Source organism: Emydura macquarii, unplaced genomic scaffold (assembly GCF_026122565.2).
Source record: "Emydura macquarii macquarii isolate MOO-44397 ecotype Brisbane River unplaced genomic scaffold, CSIRO-AGI_Emac_v2 contig_1876, whole genome shotgun sequence".
Taxonomy (NCBI): Eukaryota; Metazoa; Chordata; order Testudines; family Chelidae; genus Emydura; species Emydura macquarii.
This window is the reverse complement of record NW_027132013.1, coordinates 20,866,331-20,887,130: the sequence shown is the minus strand read 5'-3', so window position 1 is coordinate 20,887,130 and position 20,800 is coordinate 20,866,331. Positions and strand designations below refer to the sequence as shown.

General features: G+C 44.0%; 1 protein-coding gene across 3 annotated transcripts in view; it reads left to right on the top strand.

Annotated features, from left to right (window-relative positions):
* Positions 1-20,561, top strand: part of MIDEAS (mitotic deacetylase associated SANT domain protein) — a 77,636-nt gene extending 57,075 nt beyond the window's left edge. For 2 of the 3 annotated variants that reach the window (XM_067557878.1, XM_067557879.1), the window contains exons 3-13: positions 1,006-1,323; positions 2,214-2,559; positions 3,062-3,128; positions 7,190-7,332; positions 10,449-10,552; positions 12,425-12,500; positions 13,563-13,651; positions 16,001-16,150; positions 16,504-16,665; positions 17,092-17,303; positions 18,827-20,561. In XM_067557878.1, coding sequence (XP_067413979.1) covers positions 1,006-1,323; positions 2,214-2,559; positions 3,062-3,128; positions 7,190-7,332; positions 10,449-10,552; positions 12,425-12,500; positions 13,563-13,651; positions 16,001-16,150; positions 16,504-16,665; positions 17,092-17,303; positions 18,827-19,028 — 1,869 coding nt within the window. In that variant the 3' untranslated portion in view covers positions 19,029-20,561. The remainder of the gene's footprint in view (positions 1-1,005; positions 1,324-2,213; positions 2,560-3,061; positions 3,129-7,189; positions 7,333-10,448; positions 10,553-12,424; positions 12,501-13,562; positions 13,652-16,000; positions 16,151-16,503; positions 16,666-17,091; positions 17,304-18,826) is intronic. The other variant, XM_067557880.1, reaches the window with a different exon arrangement.
* Positions 20,562-20,800: the final 239 nt, after the last annotated feature.

Sequence of the window (20,800 nt, the reverse complement as noted above, 5' to 3'; positions counted from 1 at the left end):
AGGGTTTGATTCCACAGTGCCCTAATGGAAGGGATTTTGTACACCCCAATCTTTTAGACAGCTTTGAAGATCTCATCTTGAATGATTGTTGTAGCTTATGCAAGGAACGTATAAGAAGTTAGAGGACCAAAGAGCTGATGAAAGAGGTTATATTTATTCATTTTAATAAGGTACATTTCCATTGGCTAAAGCACAGTACAGAAGCCAGTTTAGCTCTTTGGGCAAGAGATTCAATTATATGAGCTCTCAAAGAAGAGCGAGAACTAAGGAAAGCAGGTATGTTACGATTCAGCAATTTGGATAAAAAGTCAGATACTTGCAATATACAGATGTTCCCAAAATAATGAAAGTCCCTGTCTACGTGTTTATGGGGAAGTATTGTATAGGGCAGTGTTTCTCAATTGGTGTTCCGTGGAACCCTGGGGTTCCACGAGATGAATTTCAGGGTTCCGCGAAAAATTGAAATCATGCTGCCAAAAAGAGCTGACAACGCGTGCCGCCGAACAGCTGACAGCGCCGCTGAACAGCTGACAGTGAGCACCGCCAAAAACAGCTCATACCCTCTGCTGAAAAATCCAGGACATCTTCCCCTTTTCGGCGGTATGGTATCGCATGGCCCCGCAGAAGTTAAAAAGGGTTCCGCGGCCAAATTTAATTGAGAAACACTGATATAGGGCATAAGTCAATCTGGAAAACAAAATGTAAAACTATGGATGGGGGAATAAAGGATCAAGGGAGTAGTTGATGCTGTTTCTAATGTCAGTTGAAATAAATGTGATAACTCTAAAATCATTTTGCCAACTTTTGAAAATAGTTCAGCTAAAGTATTCTTTTCCTCAGGTTATTGTAGTTCTGATACTTTCCAACTCAAAGAATGGTGTGTTGAGAATACCTTGGAAACCTGAAATAAGAGGTTTAGATTGAAAGTGACATATTGTCTGATTAAAAGGTGGGTGTTCTATAACTTCTAACGTACATGTGGGATTTTTTTCTTCTTGTCTTCAGGAATTGGATACTTCAGAAGAGAAGAAGAAGAATGTGGTGGCTGCTGCACCTACAGCAGCCAAAAGTGTTTTGGAATTTGCCAGTTCTCCACCAGCCTCCAAGAGACCCCGCGAAGATAGCAGCCTTGTGCCTCTGATCATTCCTGTGTCTGTGCCAGTGAGGAAATTTGACTTGCAGGTTATTGAGAGAGAAAAGGGAGAAGAAGGGAAACTCCAGAGGGGGCTGGCAAATGATCGAGGTCCTTCTGAACGCAAGCCCTCTGTGATAGTCACCCGAAGAAGGTCCGGTCGCAGCTCCAACATGGAAACTTCAATCCAGGTATGATCACATTAATAGATCTAGGAGACTGAAGTCTGCTCAATCGATTTGTCCAGCTGAATCTTTTCTCTTGAGTCTCCTAAACTTGAAAGGGGCATCTGATCTTGGGCTGAATTTGATCCTGAGATCATACCTATGTCCTGTATGAAGAGGATTTTTTTTTTTTAAGTGCACCGTTGCCATCTGATGGCTAACCTGTGGAATACCATTGGCTTTTTGAGGACTGTTGCTGGTACTAAAATAGCCAAATAATTCCCATTAACAGTCTGGAGGACAGAGGAAATGAGGGAGACAGTGTGTCTCTGCATACATCGTATGTGTGCTACTGGGAGCTTGCTGTATTCAAGTGATCATTTAGCAGAGCCATGCCCTAAATTAGGGGCATTTTTACCATTTGTGCACAGGTAACTTTGAGTGGTAAAATTATGTGCCCGTTGTTGAGTTCTAAGCAAGTCCCAAACTGGATCTTTGTTCACACTACCGTGATGTTATAAGAATCCCTTATTGGTGTTCCCTCAATATTTACTTCTTATTTATTTATTTTAATCTTGCATCTAGCCACAAGAGAGAGATTGAGATAAAGGAGTATCATGCATAATTTTGCTGGATGGAGAAGTGACGAATTGTATATAGTTCCTAAACAGCAGCAGGCTTTTGAGAAAAGACCCTCGGACTTTCCTCTGTTCTGTCATTGAGTGACTAATTTCTTCTCTCACCCTGTGGGGTCCTCTGTGTGTCTTAGTGCCTCGTAAGCAGCCCCAGGCAGCTCCTGTCCTGCAGTGCACTGAGCATGTCCTCTCGCGGAAATTTGTAAACAATCTGAAGGCATCATTAAAATACAATGAAGTGTTTAGATGATTGTATTAAAAGGATTTGTTTTCTTTTTGTAGCATGAAAATGCTGCTTCAAAGGATGAATCAGAGGGTTTTGCCCGGAAACCAAAACAGCGGCCAAGACCTGAGCCACTCTTTATACCACCGAAAGCAGGCACCTTCATTGCTCCTCCAGTCTATTCTAACATCACTCCATATCAGAGCCACTTACGCTCACCTGTGCGCCTGGCAGATCACCCGTCAGATAGAAACTTTGAGCTCCCACCTTACACACCTCCACCGATTCTCAGCCCAGTGAGAGAAGGGTCTGGGCTATATTTCAATGCTATCCTTTCTGCAAGTGGTCACTCAATTCCACCTCCAATGACCCCTAAAAGTACTCACAGAACTCTGCTCAGATCCAGTAAGTTCCCTTTTTTGTCCTGTTGGGAGCGGGAGGCTTAGTGGCAACACAAACAAAATTATGACTCTTTGACAGTTATGGATTAGCTGGATGTTCAGCTTCCTGTTGGGAGACTCTGGGGAACTGGGATATAGCAGAAGTGATGCTGCTCCTATTTGGGGACGTTACTTAGGATGAGCCCACTGTTGATCTTCAGCACCCCCTGCTGACTTCCTGAAAAAAAGATGGTCTTGGAAGAGTTAATTGTTCTTTCAAGCATGGGATTAGTTTAGCTAAAGTATGGGAAAGGGTTTGCTGGAAGGGATGGGATACTATGATGAAAGTGGTGGACCAGAATGAAATGGTGGGTGAAAATTCAAAAATTCCTCCTCAGCCTACTGTTCTTTGGGAGATGAGTGCCTGTTTTGGGTGATGGAAAGTCTATGCTCTAATGTGTTCTTCACACATCTGCCCCAAACATAAAATTGATGGGTTTTGAGTAAGTCTGTTGTTTGTCTTACAGATAGTTCAGAAGTCACCCCTCCCATCCTTTCAGTAATGGGAGAGGCCACCCCAGTCAGCATTGAACCGTAAGTATCCAAGACAGTCATACAAAAGCCACCTCCTCGCTTGGTGGCAAACATATATTCCTTTTCTATCCTCCTAAATCTGTAAGCAGGGTGAGTGCCCTAGCCTCCCCTTTTGTTGGTTTATCTTTTAGAAATGTATAAACCATACTCGTATGAGTGTCTTTATTAAAAGTGTAAATTTTTCTTTAAAAGAAAATTAAGGCAGAGTAAATTTATTGATGATCCATGCACTAAATATTTCTTATGGTCCACTGAGCAGTTGCCATGGTGATAACTATTTTCCATCACCACTGTTCTATTGCTGGCCTGAATTTGAACTAGTTAGCTATAGGTGAAAAGGTCACTGTCTCATTCCGCCATGCATAAATATTATTATGCATGTTGTATGCTTTAAGAGTTAGCAAATACTGCTTCTTAAAGGGAAGACAAAGCACAGAATATACCTAGTTAATTTTCATAATGTAACCAGCTTGAGGAACAAAAGTAAGTGGAGCGTTTGCTCCAAATTCACAGGACTCTCTTCTTTCTTTTCTTGTAAGTAACCGAGTTAGTAAAACAAAGGGGAGTCTTTAACTTAAAAATATAAATTGTATTAATCATTTTCTCCCTACTTTATCTTGCTACTATCAGAGGATTCTACAGCTTGTACCACCTGGTGCTGAAAATAGTTTTAACTATTATTGTAGAGGAGATGGAATCATTTTCCACACTTTTGTGAATTCCATCTAGTGTGAGGCTTGGTCTACACTTAAAATTTCTATCAGCATAACTACGTCAGTCAGGACTATGGGGAAAAAAAACACACCCCTGACCGACATAGCTATGCTGACAAAACCACCACCAGTGTAGACATAGCTGTGTTGACAGAAGTGTGCTTCTGTTGACATAGCTATTCAGACGGGTGATGTTCCTATGCCTGCAAAAAAACTGCTTCTGTTGATGTATGCTGCATCTACTAGGGGATATGCTGGCTTAGCATCCCAACATAACTATGCTGGCATAGGCTCTGTAGTGTAGACATAACTGCTGTCGTGCTTTCTTCAACCATTTTGAAAATGGCTTTAATGTGTCTAGGCTTGTTGTTAAATCATTTCACACCAGTGCAATGGAACCTGGTGTTGACCACTATTATCAAGAGATCAGTTTCTTCATCTAGATCATGGCCTTTGAGTCACAAAATATGTAATTGACTTGAGCCAAATTCTCTGTTTGGTGTAACTTATTGAAGTCAGTAGAATTGTGCCAGCAAAGAATGTGATCCTTCATTGGAATCTGAGAAACTTTATGTTCGCAGGTTTCAGACTGCAGTAAGATTTACCATTTTGCTTCAGCTCTTATTGCCAAAAAATTGTGTTTTGTTTTAAGCAGAACAAGAACTTGAGTCAAGTTCAAGGCTAAAAGTAATGGTTCTTTTCTGTGCCTACTTGTAAAAAGTTTGGCATCCATTTTCTTTAAATAGACATTGTGGTGCAAGACCTCTGGTGCAGTTAGGTCCGTATCTGCAAATCATGCCTCTGAAAGATAGATTTGAGTTTCATTGTGGCTGTGTAGTGACTTGTTTCTTCCAGCAATATTACCCATAGAGGGTGTTCTTGATGATATTTCTTTCTCCTGGGCCTCCCAAGCTTTTTCTTTTTTCTAATCTGTTTTTGGCCTGATGTAGTTCATCTTCCAGACTGACCCGATTATCTAAATATATCAAAATTGCAGTTGGACATTTTCATGGTTTCTTATAAGGTAGCTTGTCAGACTTAACATTTATCTTCTTTGTCAATATCTTCATGAGTTCCCTTTCCAGTGCAATTCCACTCACCCACCTTCCCCATCCTCATGACCTGCATGGCTTGATAGAGCAGGAAATGGGGACAAATCCATTCCAAGGAGCTGGGATCATCTTAGAGGAGGGAATGCAAGGAACTATTCTGCAAAAACACACATGCTTAATGTAACAAGGTTGGCCGTCCCTCCCAGTCAGTCTTGGAGGGGAGGCCACACCTCCTCACTACCCTGCCTCGGCAGGGGCAGTCTCAGCTTGGGGTGGGGAACAGTCTCCGACCTGTAGTTTGTTCAAAAGGCCCCCGGGCGGGGCAGCAATCAGTTCAAAGGCCCCTGTGGTGGTCAGGGAAGGGGGAGGGGGACATAGGCCCACCTGACTCCACTGCATCCCAGTCCAGGTCCCTAGCTGTGGCCGAGGGGTCAGTGGGGTCCCAACTGCAACACGCTGAGTCCCCGTCCGGCTCCCTGGTCCTCAGAGCGTGTGGCCCCTCCCTTGGGCTACTTCCTTCTCCCTGTCCCTCGGGTACCTGGTATCCTGCCACCCAGTCTTCCTCGTCAGGGTAGGTGCCGAGGGGCAAGTTGTAGAACCCCTTGATCTCATCAGGAGGTGGCAGGTTGGGCAGCTGTTCAGGGCTGTCTGCAGGGGGCAGTTCTTCCAGGTCTGGCCCGGTCAGGGCCCGTGCCTCGCCATTGTCCTCTTCCAATTCCAGGGGCAGCTCCTCTAGGTCTGGCCCTGGTAGGGCCATGTCCTTCGCATCTGCATCAGGCAGGTCTTCACCCCTTGGGACTACCGGGCCTGATGGGGTGGGTGGATCCGGGATTACTGCTGAGCCCCAGGTCTCACGCTGCTCCTTTGCCGGCACCCAGATGTCGGCCCTGGTCCACCTCCCCGGGTACCTGGTCTCAGTCGGTTTGCCAGGGTACCAGGCCGCAGGCAGAGCTGGAGGGCCAGGAGTTACGTCCTTCCCCTCCGGAAGCTGGCCACCAACTGAGTGCCTGGGCCTCTCCTTTGTACTTCCTGTCCCGCCCTCACATCCGGGTTGGCAGACAGGCAGTCTCTGGCTCCACCCCCACAGGCCCAGCTTGTTGGTCTCCATCAGTCTTGGAGGGAGGCCACACCTCCTCACTACACTTAACTTTTCTACTTGGTGTGGTCCCATTTACAACCATAAGTAGTCCCACTGAAGTTAAGTTCAGCCAATCCAGGAGTATGCGCATAAGTGTTTACAAGCTCAGGGCATTGAGCATAATCAGTAATTGCTGCAAGTAGAAACGCAATCAGTTTTCAGGCTAATAGAACATTATTTATCCCAGCTCTCATTATTTCTTTTGCAGTGCAGTAGCTTTTCTTGAAAACAGACTTCTTGAGCACTGTAACTGCCTATGCTGTGACATTCAGCCTCACCTTACCTCCCTGTAGATGGCAGATCGGTGTATGCCTGCTAATGTGATGCTACTTCTAAATCCTTTCTTGGAAGAAATTTAAATAAAAAAAAAAATAGAGGAAAACATGACGAGATGTAGTTTTAAGTCTGCAGAAAAGATATTTTAGTGTGGTCTATTCATTTTTATTCTTAGTTCTGCCAGCACTTAACCATAGTTGATACGTACCCTGTACTTCATTTTGAGTTACCTCTCTGTGGTTGAGTTGCTCACTCTGTCTATTAATGCTGCCCAGTAAGTCAGCTGATGGCAGAGATATGGAGTGGGAAAGAGGGTAATCAAAGGTCACGCTCCTATTTGAGGCTCATGAAATGTACAGTGTGCAGTTGTGCTCAGCAGGACCGGTTGTGGTTTTTCTTCTCCATTTTTAGTGATCTGCTCCTTTCCTCCTATAATCAAATCTCTCTGTTGATTTCCAATATGGATAGCACTGCTTCTGTCCTGCACATTGGTCAGCTAGGAGAACCAAGGGAAAATCACTAGAACCTAATACGTTGCTTGAATGTTCTTGAGTTGGGTTAGAACTGAGCGCTTTGTAAGTAACCAGACCTCAAATTAAAGACTGAGTTCAAGTTCAGCAGTTCTAAAGGACCCTCTCATTAAATAGAACAACATAATTGATTAAAACAACAATGGAAATTGGTAACAGGGCACTGTGCCTTTCACCTCTAGGTTACTGTCTTAAATCTGACCCCAGTAGTAGCATCTGAAAGTTGCTCTTGTCCTGTGGCTGTCTTGTGGCCAATGTTTTGATCTTTTGGGGATCGATGTGTTTTTAGCAGGTAGGTATGTTCTAAATATTATGAGGTGTTCATTGTCATTATTTGTTCTCCTTTTCCCAGGCGAATCAATGTGGGATCCCGGTTTCAAGCAGAAATCCCTGTGCTCCAAGACAGATCTTTGGCATCAGCTGACAAGCATAAGGCAGACCTGGTGTGGCAGCCATGGGGGGACCTTGAAATCAACAAAACCACCCAAGAGAATGGTAAGGATATGGAGAGGTTGGTAAATGGGACCAAAACAAGAAGCAGCAGCTTTGATAGGCTCCAAAGTCTCTACATTAGGCTCCATTTTAAAAAGCTTCACGCTACTGATCAAGTGTCAAGTTTCACTGAGTGGTCTTGAAAACTTCTCATGGAAAATTATGGAGAACAAAGATACATAGACTTGAAAGGCCAGAAGGGACAAATTAGATCATTGGCTGAGTGAAGCAAGGCATTACCTTCAACTCTGTTTTTGCAGTATTATTGTAGCTGTTCAGTCCCAGGATATGAGAGAGAAAAGGTAGGTGAAGTAATATCTTTTATTGAACCAACTTCTGTTGGTGGAAGGTATGAGCTTTTGAGCTACAGAGAGCTCTTCCGGTCTGGGGAAAGAAGTAGAATGTCTAAGGGCTGGTCTACATTTAAAATGCTACAGCGACGTAGCTGTACCGCTGTGGTGCTTCGTTTAAGACATTGCCCATGCTGACAAGAGGGGTTCTTCCGTCAGCATAGGTACTCCACCTCCCCGAAAGGCTCGACGGGAGAGTTCTGTTTATAATGGAAGTTAGGTCTGTCTAACGGTGTTGCCCAGGGGAGTGGGTTTTTTGTACCCGTGAGTGACATATTTATACCAACCTAATTTGCTAGTGTAGACCAGGCCTGAGCTAATTACAAATCGGGACAGATTGTTAAGCAGAAGAGGTAACCTGGGAGTCAGTCATTTGAAATGAAGTAGGCAATTGGGAATTAGATTGTCATGCATAAAGGGTTTGAAGTGGGCAATTAAGGGTCACCAGGCAGCGTGGTGTGTTACAAATTGTTGTAATGAACCATAAAACCAGTGTCCCTGTTAAGTCCATTTAAATTCAGAGTTATGAATTTAAATTCCCAAGCTTACATTTTGAAGGTGTTCTCCTCAAGGGAAACCTACACAAGTATTGAAAGGTCAAATATGAAGTGATCACTTTGGGAAAAGAGTTTGTCCAGAGGTGATAGAGGTATTTGTCTTTTATTATTTTTCTCTGCAAGTTCATTCAAGAGCATAGTGATTGTCACCCGCATAGTAGTTGTTGGGGCATTTGATGCACTAGATGAAGTACACTAGATGTGTGATAAGCATGTGTAGGACCCATGGATCTTGAAAGGTGTGTTGTAGGAGTATTGATCATCATAGCAGTGGAGATATGTTTGCAGGTTTTGTATCTGTTGTTCTGACGTTGTATCCTCAACCCTGGTCCAAAAAAAGATATTCCTTTACTTACCTTGTAAGTATGGACAGAACCCTATAGGTTTTGGTGAAAATTGGAAAAACTGAAAGGGGGACAGGAAGGATACATGGAATCCTAGCATCTGGTTAACACCCAGAAGCTTCAACCATCTCTTTTTAATTCTTTGTAGATGAAAGAATGAGTTGATGGCAGCCATTGACACCTTCCAGCATAACAGTAACCCCCATCTCAGCTCCGCCCATCCACCCAGTATGGTTTTTAAAATGTTGACACTTGAATGACTTGTTTCCCAGACAGAGTGAAAAGGAATAAGATGGGGGAATGGGGCTTACACAGAGCACCTGGCATGGAGGGGAGAATTGGGGACTTTGGTGTCAGGGGAGGGAGACATGGGGGAGGTCTCCAATCTCCCAGGTGAATGCTCTAACTACCAGACTGTAGAGTCATTCTCATTATTTTTCTGGCCAAGTGACTATCTGTTGTCATACTTAGTGGCAATTCATAGTCAGTCATGATGACAATGGATAGTCATTTGGCCAGAGAAATAATGAGAATGACTCTACAGTCTGGTGGTTAGGGTACTCACCTGGGAGGTGGGAGACCCAAATTGAATCCCTGCCCCAATGACTATTTATAAAAAGGAACAGCTTCCAGAGGAGAAATGAGACCATCCCACACCAGAATATCCTGTAGCTTAGTGGGTAGGGCACTCTTTCTGGCAACGTGGAAGGCCTAACTTCAAATCCTATTTCTGCATCAGGCAGAGGGAGGAATTGCACCTAGGGCTACGTCTACAGCTAAAACAGGCTGGCTTAACTAGGTCTCTCCAGGGTGTGTGGACACCCCTGAGCAATGTAGCTAGATCAGTCTCAGTCCCAGTACAGACATTGCTAGCTCGATGGAAGAATTATTCTGTCGACCCAGCTACTGTCCCTTGACGAATTCTTCCGTCACTGTATTGCAAGTCAACACCGTAGCTGTAGCACTCGTTGTGTAGTCTGTGTCCCACATCCCAGGTGAGTGCCTCAACAAGTGGGCTAAATATATAAGGGAGGCGGTTGCACCACCATTTTCTGCCCCATCCATTTTGTGAATGTAGTCCTCCTTTCTTTTGCTTTTGTCAAAACGCCTGAAAGAGGAAATGAAAACTTTCAGAACAAAATGTGTAACTTTGACTTTTTTTGATTTGCTGAAAAGTTTTGAAAAATGCTTTTTTTTTTGGCATAGCTGGGCCTACATTAGAGGTTTTATTGGCATATCTGTGCCAGCTAGGGGGTGTGATGGTTTTTTCCAAAAAACTTTGTAGGGTAGAGTTGGCCTGAACCCTGCATTTATTCAGTTACTGAAGCAGTAGTTCTGGACCAGCCTTTTCTGGAAAAAATGGGAAATTCTGTTTGCGTGTTCATTCAGATTTATATTTTCTCATCTTGCTCCCATAGTGTTCGTAAATGCTGAACTAGAGGAAATACGTCACGCTCTCCTCCTCCTCCTGTCCCCACAGTAAGAGGGAAATTCAATGTTGAAGTTCATTCAGTCTTGGCTCTCTTCCCCTTAGTTTTCCGTCACTATATCTTATCCAACCATCACCTGGATTCACCATCCTTTACAGTGAGGGAGAGTTCAAATTCTGGGATCATTCAACTGTACATTCTTTCCTGGTTTCTCTAGTTTTGACTGGAAAGGGCCAATTAGGATAAAATAATGTGTATCTTGGGCAGCAGTAAGACTTGCGTAGGCACTAGTTCATCGAAAACTTTCCTGAGAGCCCCACCAACCAAACGCATTGATTATGGGAAAAAATAGAAACTACTTCTCCATTTCTTAATCTGATTTTTTGCTTCTTCCACCCCATCCCATTTTTTGATTTGATGGCACTTTCCTGGTAATAGTGGAAAATCTGCTAACTGCCGCCTGTTCGAGTATTTTTCCTGGGGCTGGTACCAATCAGGAGCTGACGCTGCACTTCTTGCATGAAGCAAAGGGAAACATTTTGGTGAGTCCTCTTCAATCTTTTGTCTATCTTCTGGGATTGTGGGAAGAGATCTTAATGCTCACTAAAATAAAGGACTGAGGGCAGCAGCAAGAAGCTCATTTGTGAGAAGGAAGCTTGCAAAGTACTACACCATGGTCCCAAGCTTTTTACCCTGCGCTCCCCCCTTACTCTTGTCCGGGTCCCTCTGCTCTGTCCCTCTCCCCCCAGCTGGGGAGGGGGGCTGTGGCTGGGAGCAGGGCCATGTTCAGGGGGCTGCAATTGGGGTCAGGGGCCAAGGTTGGGAGATGGGCTGCAGCAGGAAGGCCCTGGAGTTGGGGGCCATGATCTGAGGTCAGGTGCTGGAGGAGGGGTGCTGAAGCCACGGGCTGCAGCGGGGGCTGGGTGCCATGACCAGGGACTGAGACAGGTGCTTGAGGCTGTGGCTGAAGCCAGTGGCCAAGGCAGCAGGGATCAGGCACTGTGGCCATGCATCATGACAGGGCAAGGCCAGGCCAGGTCTGGGCACCAAGGCTGCAGCTGGGCCGGAGCAGAACTCAAGGCAGAGCGGAGCTTGGTGATGCACTCTCCCACCCCCCATGGGGGTGGGCCCAGGCCCCGCCATCACCCACAAAAATTCCTCCTTGCTCCCTTAGAGAGGTGCTCCCTACCGCTTGGGGACCTCTGCACTACAAGTTCCACCAAATGCCAATACATCTAAATCCTAATGCTCATCACCTCTTGCTGTCACTATTCTGATGTGGCCTCCACACAGCTCTGATGATGCACCTTTATCTTGACATGCACCTCCTGGCTATTTCAGTCTTCGGTCTCTCCTAAACAGAGATTGCTAAAAATGTCAAACTGCATCAGACTGTATGTGGTTTGTGGTTTTGTTTTGAACTTCAGCTTGCAGGGGTCAAGTGGCTGAGATTGCTAAACTAATTTTACTTGCCATCTAAACTGGAAGCCAAGTTTCATGGGAGGGAGCACTGTCTACTGGTTTTAGAGCATGGGACTGGGAGTTGGGACTTCTATGTTCAATTCTTGCCTCTGTCACTGACTCGCTTTGTGACCGTAGGCAAGTCACTTAACCTCTCTGTGCCCATCTGTGAAATGGGTATACTTACCTACCTTGCAGCAGAGTTGTAATACTTCATTAATGTTTGTAAAATGCTCTGATTTCCTTGGTAGATGCTGTAAAATTGCAAAGTGTAGCTGTTTATGAAAGGCTAGTGCTCTAATCTTCTCTGCCACCTACATTTAACTTCAGCACAAATGATAGCTGTAGTTTTAAGGGCAAATAAAGAGTGGCTGCAGTTAGTGGCTCTGAGATAAATTTCTTCTGCTGAAGTGATCCTTCCATTTTATTTTGGACTATTGTTTACTTGAGTGATTTGAGATTTCTAAACCCATTTCACTGGTGTCCTGGATCTGCAAAGGAGTCATCATTTAGGGCAGGGTCCTTGGGTGCGGGCCAGTGGGAACTGGTTTCATAAAAAAGCACATGCCATATGGGATCGTCACTAAACAAGATAATACTTCTGTAGGGCCTGTTCATCTGTGGGAGTAATAATTATGTCTCACAACACCTTTTATGAGCTAGTGTAGGTGAGTAGGATCATACCCAATTTACAGCTAGAAGAGCAAAGGCATGGAGAAGTGAGGTCACTTGCCTAAGGTACCAGAGAGTCAAGAACAGAATGCTGGTGTCTTGACTCCCATTCCTTCATTTCAAATGCTTGCGCACAAGGTGGAAAAGAGAGCTTTTAATACAACTAACCTGCTGGTAGAGGATGGCACCATGGGGATTGCCTGATGTTCTTTGTTGCAACACCTATATAAGTTAGTGTCCTACACGAACATAATTCTGTTATTGTACTGTCTGTCTCTCAGGATACTTTGACCAGTTTGCTGCTGAAGAGGCCAGTGCGATCACCACATCACCCACTGGCAGACTATCACTACACAGGTATGCTGAGGGGAAGGCAGCAGAGAAACTCAGCTCTGCTGCCTCTGCCTCCTTTGTATCTGACAGCACTAGTTGAAGACAGGGATTCTTCCCCATTCTCCTTCATCCTTTTGCACAGCATGTGCTGGTGGTTGTTGCTGCTCTTTTGATATTGATATAGTGTCATAAGTTTTTTCTGGAAGCTTTACAGGAATCAAAAGTCATCATCCCTGGCCCTGATGAGTGCAGTGTGAACTGCAGGGAATCTTGCCTGCAGCTGTCATGATGCTTAGGATTTGCTAGTGTGCTGTACCACAAGTCCATAAGTCACTGAGCCACTTTTTTGTGTACACAGGCTTGTCTAGGGACTAGATGTCTTCAGAGAGAGCAATCACAGAAGGGAGGCTTATGGGTGACAGAAGGACTGTCCAAATCTCAGAAATGTAACCTCTGTGGCATGGATTCATAGCAGTGAATTGAGAGATTTTTAGTGGGAGAATTTCTAGTTCCTAGTAGTCTACGCTGCTTACAGTAGGATGTTAGAGAGTATAGAGACTAGCAGGTTATTGCATCTCATTGTTTCCTCTATGGAAACAAAACTGCAATGTCCAGTGCAGCTGTGTTTGCCTCTACCCTCACTCAGTATATAACCAATTGCAGAATAGTATCTCTCATGACCAAAGATGACCCTAGGCAACCCTGGGAGACCTTGATTTGTGAGGGTAGAGAGAAGCTCAATAGCTCCTTTTCTAATGCATAAAAAAATTACACATCTGTTCACATTACAACAGCTCTTTGACACTACCATTAGGCATGCAGAGTACATTCCACTGTGGATGTATGGAGAAAGGAAGAAAGTGGGAGGGCTAAGGGAGATTCTGGATTGTGTGTTTTACTGCTGGAGGTGCAAGAATGATATTGTACTAAAACTACTTCAGATGTGTAATGAATCTGATATCGTTTGGGCTGGTTTTATTTAAAGGACATCTAAAGAAAAGATAACTAGAAGAATAAAAAAAAATACATAGAAGAATAAAAGCTTGAAATGAAATAGGTTTTCAGTTTAAACTTCTTTACCTACAGGATCAGACCGGTGGAAAGTTGAGGAGAAGAAACTTTTCAACAAAGGCATTGCAATCTACAAGAAAGACTTTTTCCTGGTCCAAAAACTTGTAAGTGACTCTGCCAATTTCTTAACATGCTGTGGAAGGGTTGACCTGAGCTGCTGCAGTTGGTGCTGATAGTGACACTATCAATATAAAATACTGCATTCCCTCTTGGCTCTTGTGTTTTTTAATTCTCCCCTCCCACGCACCCCCAAAAAAATTTCCTTGGAGTGATTAAACTTAAAAAAACAAACAAACAAACAAAAAAAAACCAAACCCAAAAAACCATTACCATTTCTTCCTATTGTTAAACTTATTAGTTGCTGTGTCCTTTTTATAATTAGATTGTAAGCTCTTTGGGGCAGGGACCATATCTACCTATATGTTTGTACAGCACTTACCACCGTCTCTGAAACCTTAGTGGAGAAACTTACCTTCAGTGGGTTCCAGAGAAATTTTGTATGAGCTTTCATCAAGCAAAACAACAAAATCTCAGAGAGATGTTTGGCTACTACTATTAAAATAAATAAAATAATTGAAAACATAGTGCTACTTACTGATTTTTCTCCCCCCATTCCCCATTAACAGTCCAATCTCCCTCACTTAGCTCAGGTCACTTACTCAGAATATATTTATAAAGTGATGGTAGTGCTATAGTAACACTCAAGTAGCCCAGTTACAAAACTGAACGGGAAAAATTCCCATTCTGGTGAAATGGCTTGTAAATGGATTTGTGGATGGTGAAACATTTAGTAGTTTTACCTCCAGTTTTCTATAAAAATTAAAGTTAGTGAAAATATCCTTTTATTAAATGCCTCCTATTCATTTTAATCAGTAATGAAGATACTTTCATTGGAGGAAAAGCTATAGAAAAAAATGAAGTGGGGAGTAATTTTCAAACTTCTCACAAATAAATAACAAATACGCAAAACTTCGTATTAACTTGTGAAAGCCTAAGTATTAACAAAAGCTGGTATGCTGCCTCCAAACCCTCAAGTAGGTCACAGATAGAAAACATGTAATCGTTCCTGGATCTTCTGATAATCATCTGTTCCCAGATGAGTACAGAACTGAAAAGCTCTGCAAGCCTTCCTCCCTATCTGTTAGATTTGTTTTCTGGTTGTTCTTTAGCTGAAATGTTGTAGGAAACTAAGGCTATGTCTATACTGACAGTGGCACAGTTGGCACCGCTGGACCAATTTACCGGGATCGATTGAGCGGAAGCGGAGACCCACTCTATCGACCCGGAAATCAACGCTGTTAATCCACCTCCACTAGGAAGAGTAACACTGCATCAATGGGAGGGCATTTCCCATCGGCATAGAGAAATGAAATTGCCACAATAAGTAGAAGTGAGGAAGTCGATGAGAGATATGCAAGCTACTCAGAGTAGCTTGCATATCTTCTGTCGACTGCTGCCCAATTTCACAGCGAGTGTAGACATAGTTTAAGTCTGGTCCGAGGGCTGACAATTCAATTGCAATGTTGCAAATACCCTTAGGGAGTGCCTATATCTCTTTGTATGTCTACACTGCAGCTGGTTGCGAGCCTCCCAGCTGGGGTAGACAGACTCCCACTACCAGGGCTTGAGCTAGTGAGCTCAAAATAGCAGTATGGATGTTGTGGCTTGGTCTGGAGGTTGGGCTTTCAAGTCTAGGGGAACACATGAGCAAGAGAGCCCATGCTCCATCGTGAGCCACAACATCCACACTGCTGTTTTTAGTACAACATGCTAGAGCATGCCTGTCTACCCATACTGAGAGAGAGACCCTTAGCTGCAGTGTAGACATACCCTCAGGGCTTGTCTACACACAAACAGCTACAGCGGCAATGCTGTAGCTGCACTGCTGTAGTGCTTCAATGAAGACACTACTTATGTTGACAGGCAAGGTTCTCCCATCTGCGTAGGTACTACACCTGCCCGAGAGGCGGTAGCTAGGTCAACAGGAGAATTCTCCCATCGACTTAGTGCTGTCTACACCAGGTTGGTTTGACTGCATCACTCGAGTGTAGATTTTTCACCCCTGAGTGACATACCAACCTAATTTCCTAATGTAGACCGGGCCTCAGTGACAGTGCTGCCACCCTTGTGTTGACTAGTACCTCATTGTGCATGTAGCCCCATTGGAATGTAGTGGGATTATTCAGTCTAAGGTGTTGCTCTGTTCAAGTAAAGGTGCCAGAATCTGGCACTAAGTAATTCCAGTGGAGGCTAAAGAAAAGGTTTGTGGGGAATCTAAAGCAGTGTCAAGAACTTAAAACAACTTTCCTATAATAGAAAGATATTACTGACAAAGAAAATTACAATGTAAAGTGACTTGTAATTACACTTTTAATGAGTATTAATACACCTTTTAAAAGGAATTTGTTTTTTCCTTTTCTTTTTTCTTTTTTTTTTTTTTTTTTAAACACCAGATAAAAACCAAGGCAGTGGCCCAGTGTGTAGAGTTTTACTACACATATAAAAAACAAGTGAAAATTGGTCGGAATGGGACCTTAATCTTTGGGGACATTGATGCCACTAATGAGAAGTCTATGAAAGATGAAGCAGAGGTTGACATCAAGGTAACCACCCAGTCCCCTTTCCTGCTTTTGGCTTTGGTGCCAAATGCAAACTTCATAGACTGACTCACAGTCACTCTTTATAATTTTACTGATGCTGCATATGTACAGAAAATAATAAATGTGGTCCTAACTGTGGTGTAGATTCCTCAAGTAATTGTCTAATTAGAAACTCTTTTGTTTCTAAGTCTCTTTCACCTGCTGCTTTTACCAGCAGAGACATGTCAGGCTGAAGTTCACTAGGCCCAACCTCATAGCCTCACGTATATTTCACATAATTACCTTTACTTGCAGAAGAGCTGAAGCTCAAAGAAGAAAATACTAACTCTATCCTTTCACCATTTCTTCTTGTGAAGAGTTCCCAGAGATTTGCACGTGATCTTCCTCCCAGAAAGGAGAATTATAGTGAGGAACACGCGCACGTGGAGGAGGAGGTTGAGAAGGAGGAAGAGTTAGATGACAGGAAGATGAGTACATTGCCTCCCAAAGCTACACAGACACTACAAGCCAATGAAGTGGTCAGTGTTGCACTGAGCTGCATGTGCTTCCCCCTCCAATCCTTCCCACCCTCCTAGCACCCAGTTAACAGTCTGGAAAATGTTGAATAAAATGGACAATTCCAGACAAAGTATCTTCACCTTTAACTTTTCCTGGTGGAAGGAGCTGGAACTGGAATAACTGTGATTATTACCAGCGTCCAGATGGCATTCTGTATGACTTGATGGGCTGGGAGAGGGGGTGACTGGGAATGTGGTTCAGTCTTACACAATTCCCTGTGACTGGTGCTTGGAGAGGAGGATGAGTGGCATTAGAAATATCAGAGAGAGTTGCTTATTAGGAATGGCTTGGACTGGAATACTTTGGGGTGAGAGATCAGCAGCAGCCTTTACTCCAAAGATGCCTCATTTTCAGTTTGCTTTAACAATTGTCTCTTTGCTATGTAGGTCACTGAGGTCCTTATTTCAAGAAGCCAAGAGTCTAATGCCCCAGGGGAAGCCAGCAGTAGGATTGTAAGGAAGCCTAAGGAGACAGCAGTGAAGTCTCAAAAGACTCCTCCCCCGGTACAGAGGAGGAGACGGAAACCGAAGCCAAAATCAGACACGACCAGTAAAGCTCAGAACCAGGAGAACACATTTCCATGTAAAAAATGTGGCAGGTACGAGCAAGTAAATGAATTTACAGTGACTATCACAGGAATGGTGTACAAAAGAAAAATTAGCCTGAGAAGCCATTTCTGTGAAGCTGTTGTACACTAAATTTTTGGAAATGGGGACAATAATATGAACATCTTAACACCAGTGGTGCTGTCTTTCAGATTAGATCTTAAAAACTCTTGGTCCTTAATGACTTGAGGTTGTCAAAGGTCCCATAGTAGTTTTCATAATGATAGAGATATTAACCACTGTGCCCTGGACAGATTACAACTTGCATTCCCCCTGCCATGTCAATTGTTTGTAGTATTTTTCAGTGTTGCAGTGTGCTGTTAAACAGCTGTACATTCCACCTCAGCAATGTTTACATTTCACTGGTGAGTTAAGTGATTCCTGTATAGCCAAAAAAACATTTAAAGAACTTTCAGATGAATAATGCTGTAGGAATGTAGGGCATTCTCATAACTAGAATAGCAGGTGCCAGGTGAACAAATGGTTTGATTAGATTTACACACCTTTCTTGTGCGTATTATAGGTGTATTACTTTCCCTCTATGGCTCCAGCCAACGAAGTTCAGTTTGCTGCCTAAATTGCTTAATCCCAAAGAATAACAAGCCTCATAACACCAGGAGTTCCTCACCATTTTAAATATAGGAGTGTGATGGTGAGGAAATGGGGAGAAACAGAAGGAATGACATCTTTGTCCTATTAAATCCTCAGTGGTGTTGACAGGTTTCCACAGTGTGGGGGGTCATTTAGCTAGCACTGGCAGGACACTCCTCTACTAGGCCATAGAGCAGCAGTTGGCCCTGAAATGTCACTGCTTTGAGAAGTCACACTGCTGTGTTTCTAGCCTGGACACTGACTGGGGAAAAGCAGAATTGTAATGGCCTTCAAGTTTATTTGCAGGCTTTTGGTGCCAATAAAATTGAGAAATTAATGCAGGGGGTCAAATGAGGGGAGAAGTGGTAGAAAGAGACTGGAAACCACAAAGGGAAAAAGGCTAAGACCATTGAACCTGGGGGGAGAGGTATAAAAAGAAGGCACTAGTCACTGTTTGTCTGCTTGCTTGCCTATTTATTTATTTGTATTACAGTAGCGCCTAAAGCCCAACTGAAATTGGGGTCCTTATGTGCTCAGCAGTGTACAGGTGCATAGTGAGAGACAGACCTGCCTCCAAGTGCTTAGAATCTAAAGGGACATGACAGATAAAGGGTGGGAGGGGAGCTTAAGACAGAGAGAGAGGTGAAATGACTGAACCAGGGTTGTACACCACATCGTCTGCCAAGAACAGAACCTAGGTCTCCTGAGTCCTAAAGTAGTGCCCTGTCCACTGCACCATACTGCTGCATAAGGAATGGGAGTGAGAGCAGTTGTAGTTGCAGTAGCTCCATCTTAGTGGTGAGATAGGGTCCTTTTTGTAGTCTGTAGACTTCAGACTAGAGATGCAGAAGCCCCTTTGGCTAAGGAGGGAAGAGGAGGTAGAGAGAGACGGAGCAAACACTTACATGTGTGTGTTCTTCCTCAGAGTCTTCTACAAAGTGAAAAGCCGCAGTGCTCACATGAAGAGCCATGCGGAACAGGAGAAGAAGGCAGCAGCACTGAAACTGCAAGAGAAAGAGGCGGCAGCAGCGGCGGCGGCGGCGCAGCGGGAGGAGAGCAGTGACATGGGGAGCAGCAGCAGTGGCAGCAGCAGCAGCAGCAGCAGCAGTTCAGATGAGGATATTTAGTCATGGCCCAGGGGAAGTCGAGGGAGTAGCAAGGCTGGACCCCACCTCTCTCTTGGTGTGCTTGCCTCCTTTTCTGCACTTCCCTTATCCGGACTGAGTTATACTAGGCCTCAGCTTCACTGCTGCCAGTTCCTCATCCCACATTCTGCACCTCACCCTACCAGTATAGACTGAGCCAAATCAGTGGATACAGAGATTCGTGTGAACTTGGATATTCTTTTTTACAAATAAGATTTCTATTTTATTTATAAGGACACCTGAGGTACGTAATAGAACAATGTCATCAGGAGCAGAATCAGTTCTGCAGATCAGTCAGGGCTTTCTCCTTGTGCTGGCCAAGAGTCATGGTAACAAGACTTTTGAATACAAAAGGCTTCCAGACCTGAGCAAGAAAAAGATGCTCTGACCTGAGACTGTCTGCATCTAGTTACTGTGACATTGGTGTTTTGTAGTGATTTCCTTCTACGGCACTGTCTGTTGCTGCCCTTCTTGCCCTCCACTAGGAGTGTTATCCAGGCTCTTAGCAAGTTCTGCGGAAATATGAGAGACCCCCTTGGTCACTGAATGACAGAAGTGGGGGGCGATAAAGAACAACTCACCCACCTCTCCTCTAAGAGGAGATTTCTATTTTCCTGTAGCAAGAAGATGCCTGTTATTTCCTGTGCCATTAAGAGTTCAGTAGTGGACATACAGCATCTGGTGGGGTAAAGAGTAACCACAAACCTTAAAGATCTGGCCACCTCATGTACAGGAAGCAAAGTAATTATTGATTCACTTTTAGAAGAATTTGCCCCCTCACAAGTGGAATTTGAAAAGCCTCTAATGAACACGTCTGGCTTTAATTCATTACAAAAGGGAGAAAGGTTATTAATGAGACTTGAACCAAGACGTGGTGTTTGCACTGTGTGTGTCTCAGAGGTGGGAAGGGTGGACTTGGGTCTCTTCATCAGGCTTCCTTACTCCCTTCCCCAAATGGCTGTTATGCAAGGGAATGCCCATTTCCCTGTTGGCCCTTACCAATCTCTTTAAATGGCCTGCAAAAAATGGCCACCTACAAGAGTTATGTGGAAGGAGCTGTGGGTTTCTAAATAATGTATTTGTATAAAAATCCTCGGGGGAATGCTGATTTGAAAGCCCATCAGATAATAGGGCTGTGCATGGTGGAGCAGTATCCTTTTATTCATTCCTTTGCAGATGGGATTGCACAGCACAGACTGCTGGGCTATCCCATCATGGCTCACTTACCATTGAAATGCAGATTCTTCATGCAGGGCTGGCATTGAAATGGCCCCACTAGCCAAAAGTCTAGGCAGCTAGGTCTGGTATTAAAGCAAAGTGTTAAAGCAAGAATGGGTCAGCTGAATGCTAACATTGCACAGGATCTGTCTGTACATATATACATAGTGTACACATACCTTTATTTCATAAAACTATAATGAATCTGGTGTAGATGTAGCTGTGTTCGTCCCAGGATTTTAGAGGAACAAGGTGGCTGGGGTAATATTTTTTATTGGGCCAACTTCTGTTGATGAGAGAGACAAGCTTTCGAGCCACACAGAGTTCTGAAGAAGGGGAGCTCTGTATGGCTCAAAAGCTTGTCTCTCTCGCCAACCCAAGTTGGTCCAATAAAAGATAATACCTCAGCCACCTTGTCTCTATAACGAAAGCCAGTTGTTTCCTTGTGCTGCATTCCTTGCAGAAGAGTGTAACTGGCATTTTGGTAGTGCTCCAGCTGCCTCTCATGGCATCATCTACAACCTCTGCCCTTCATT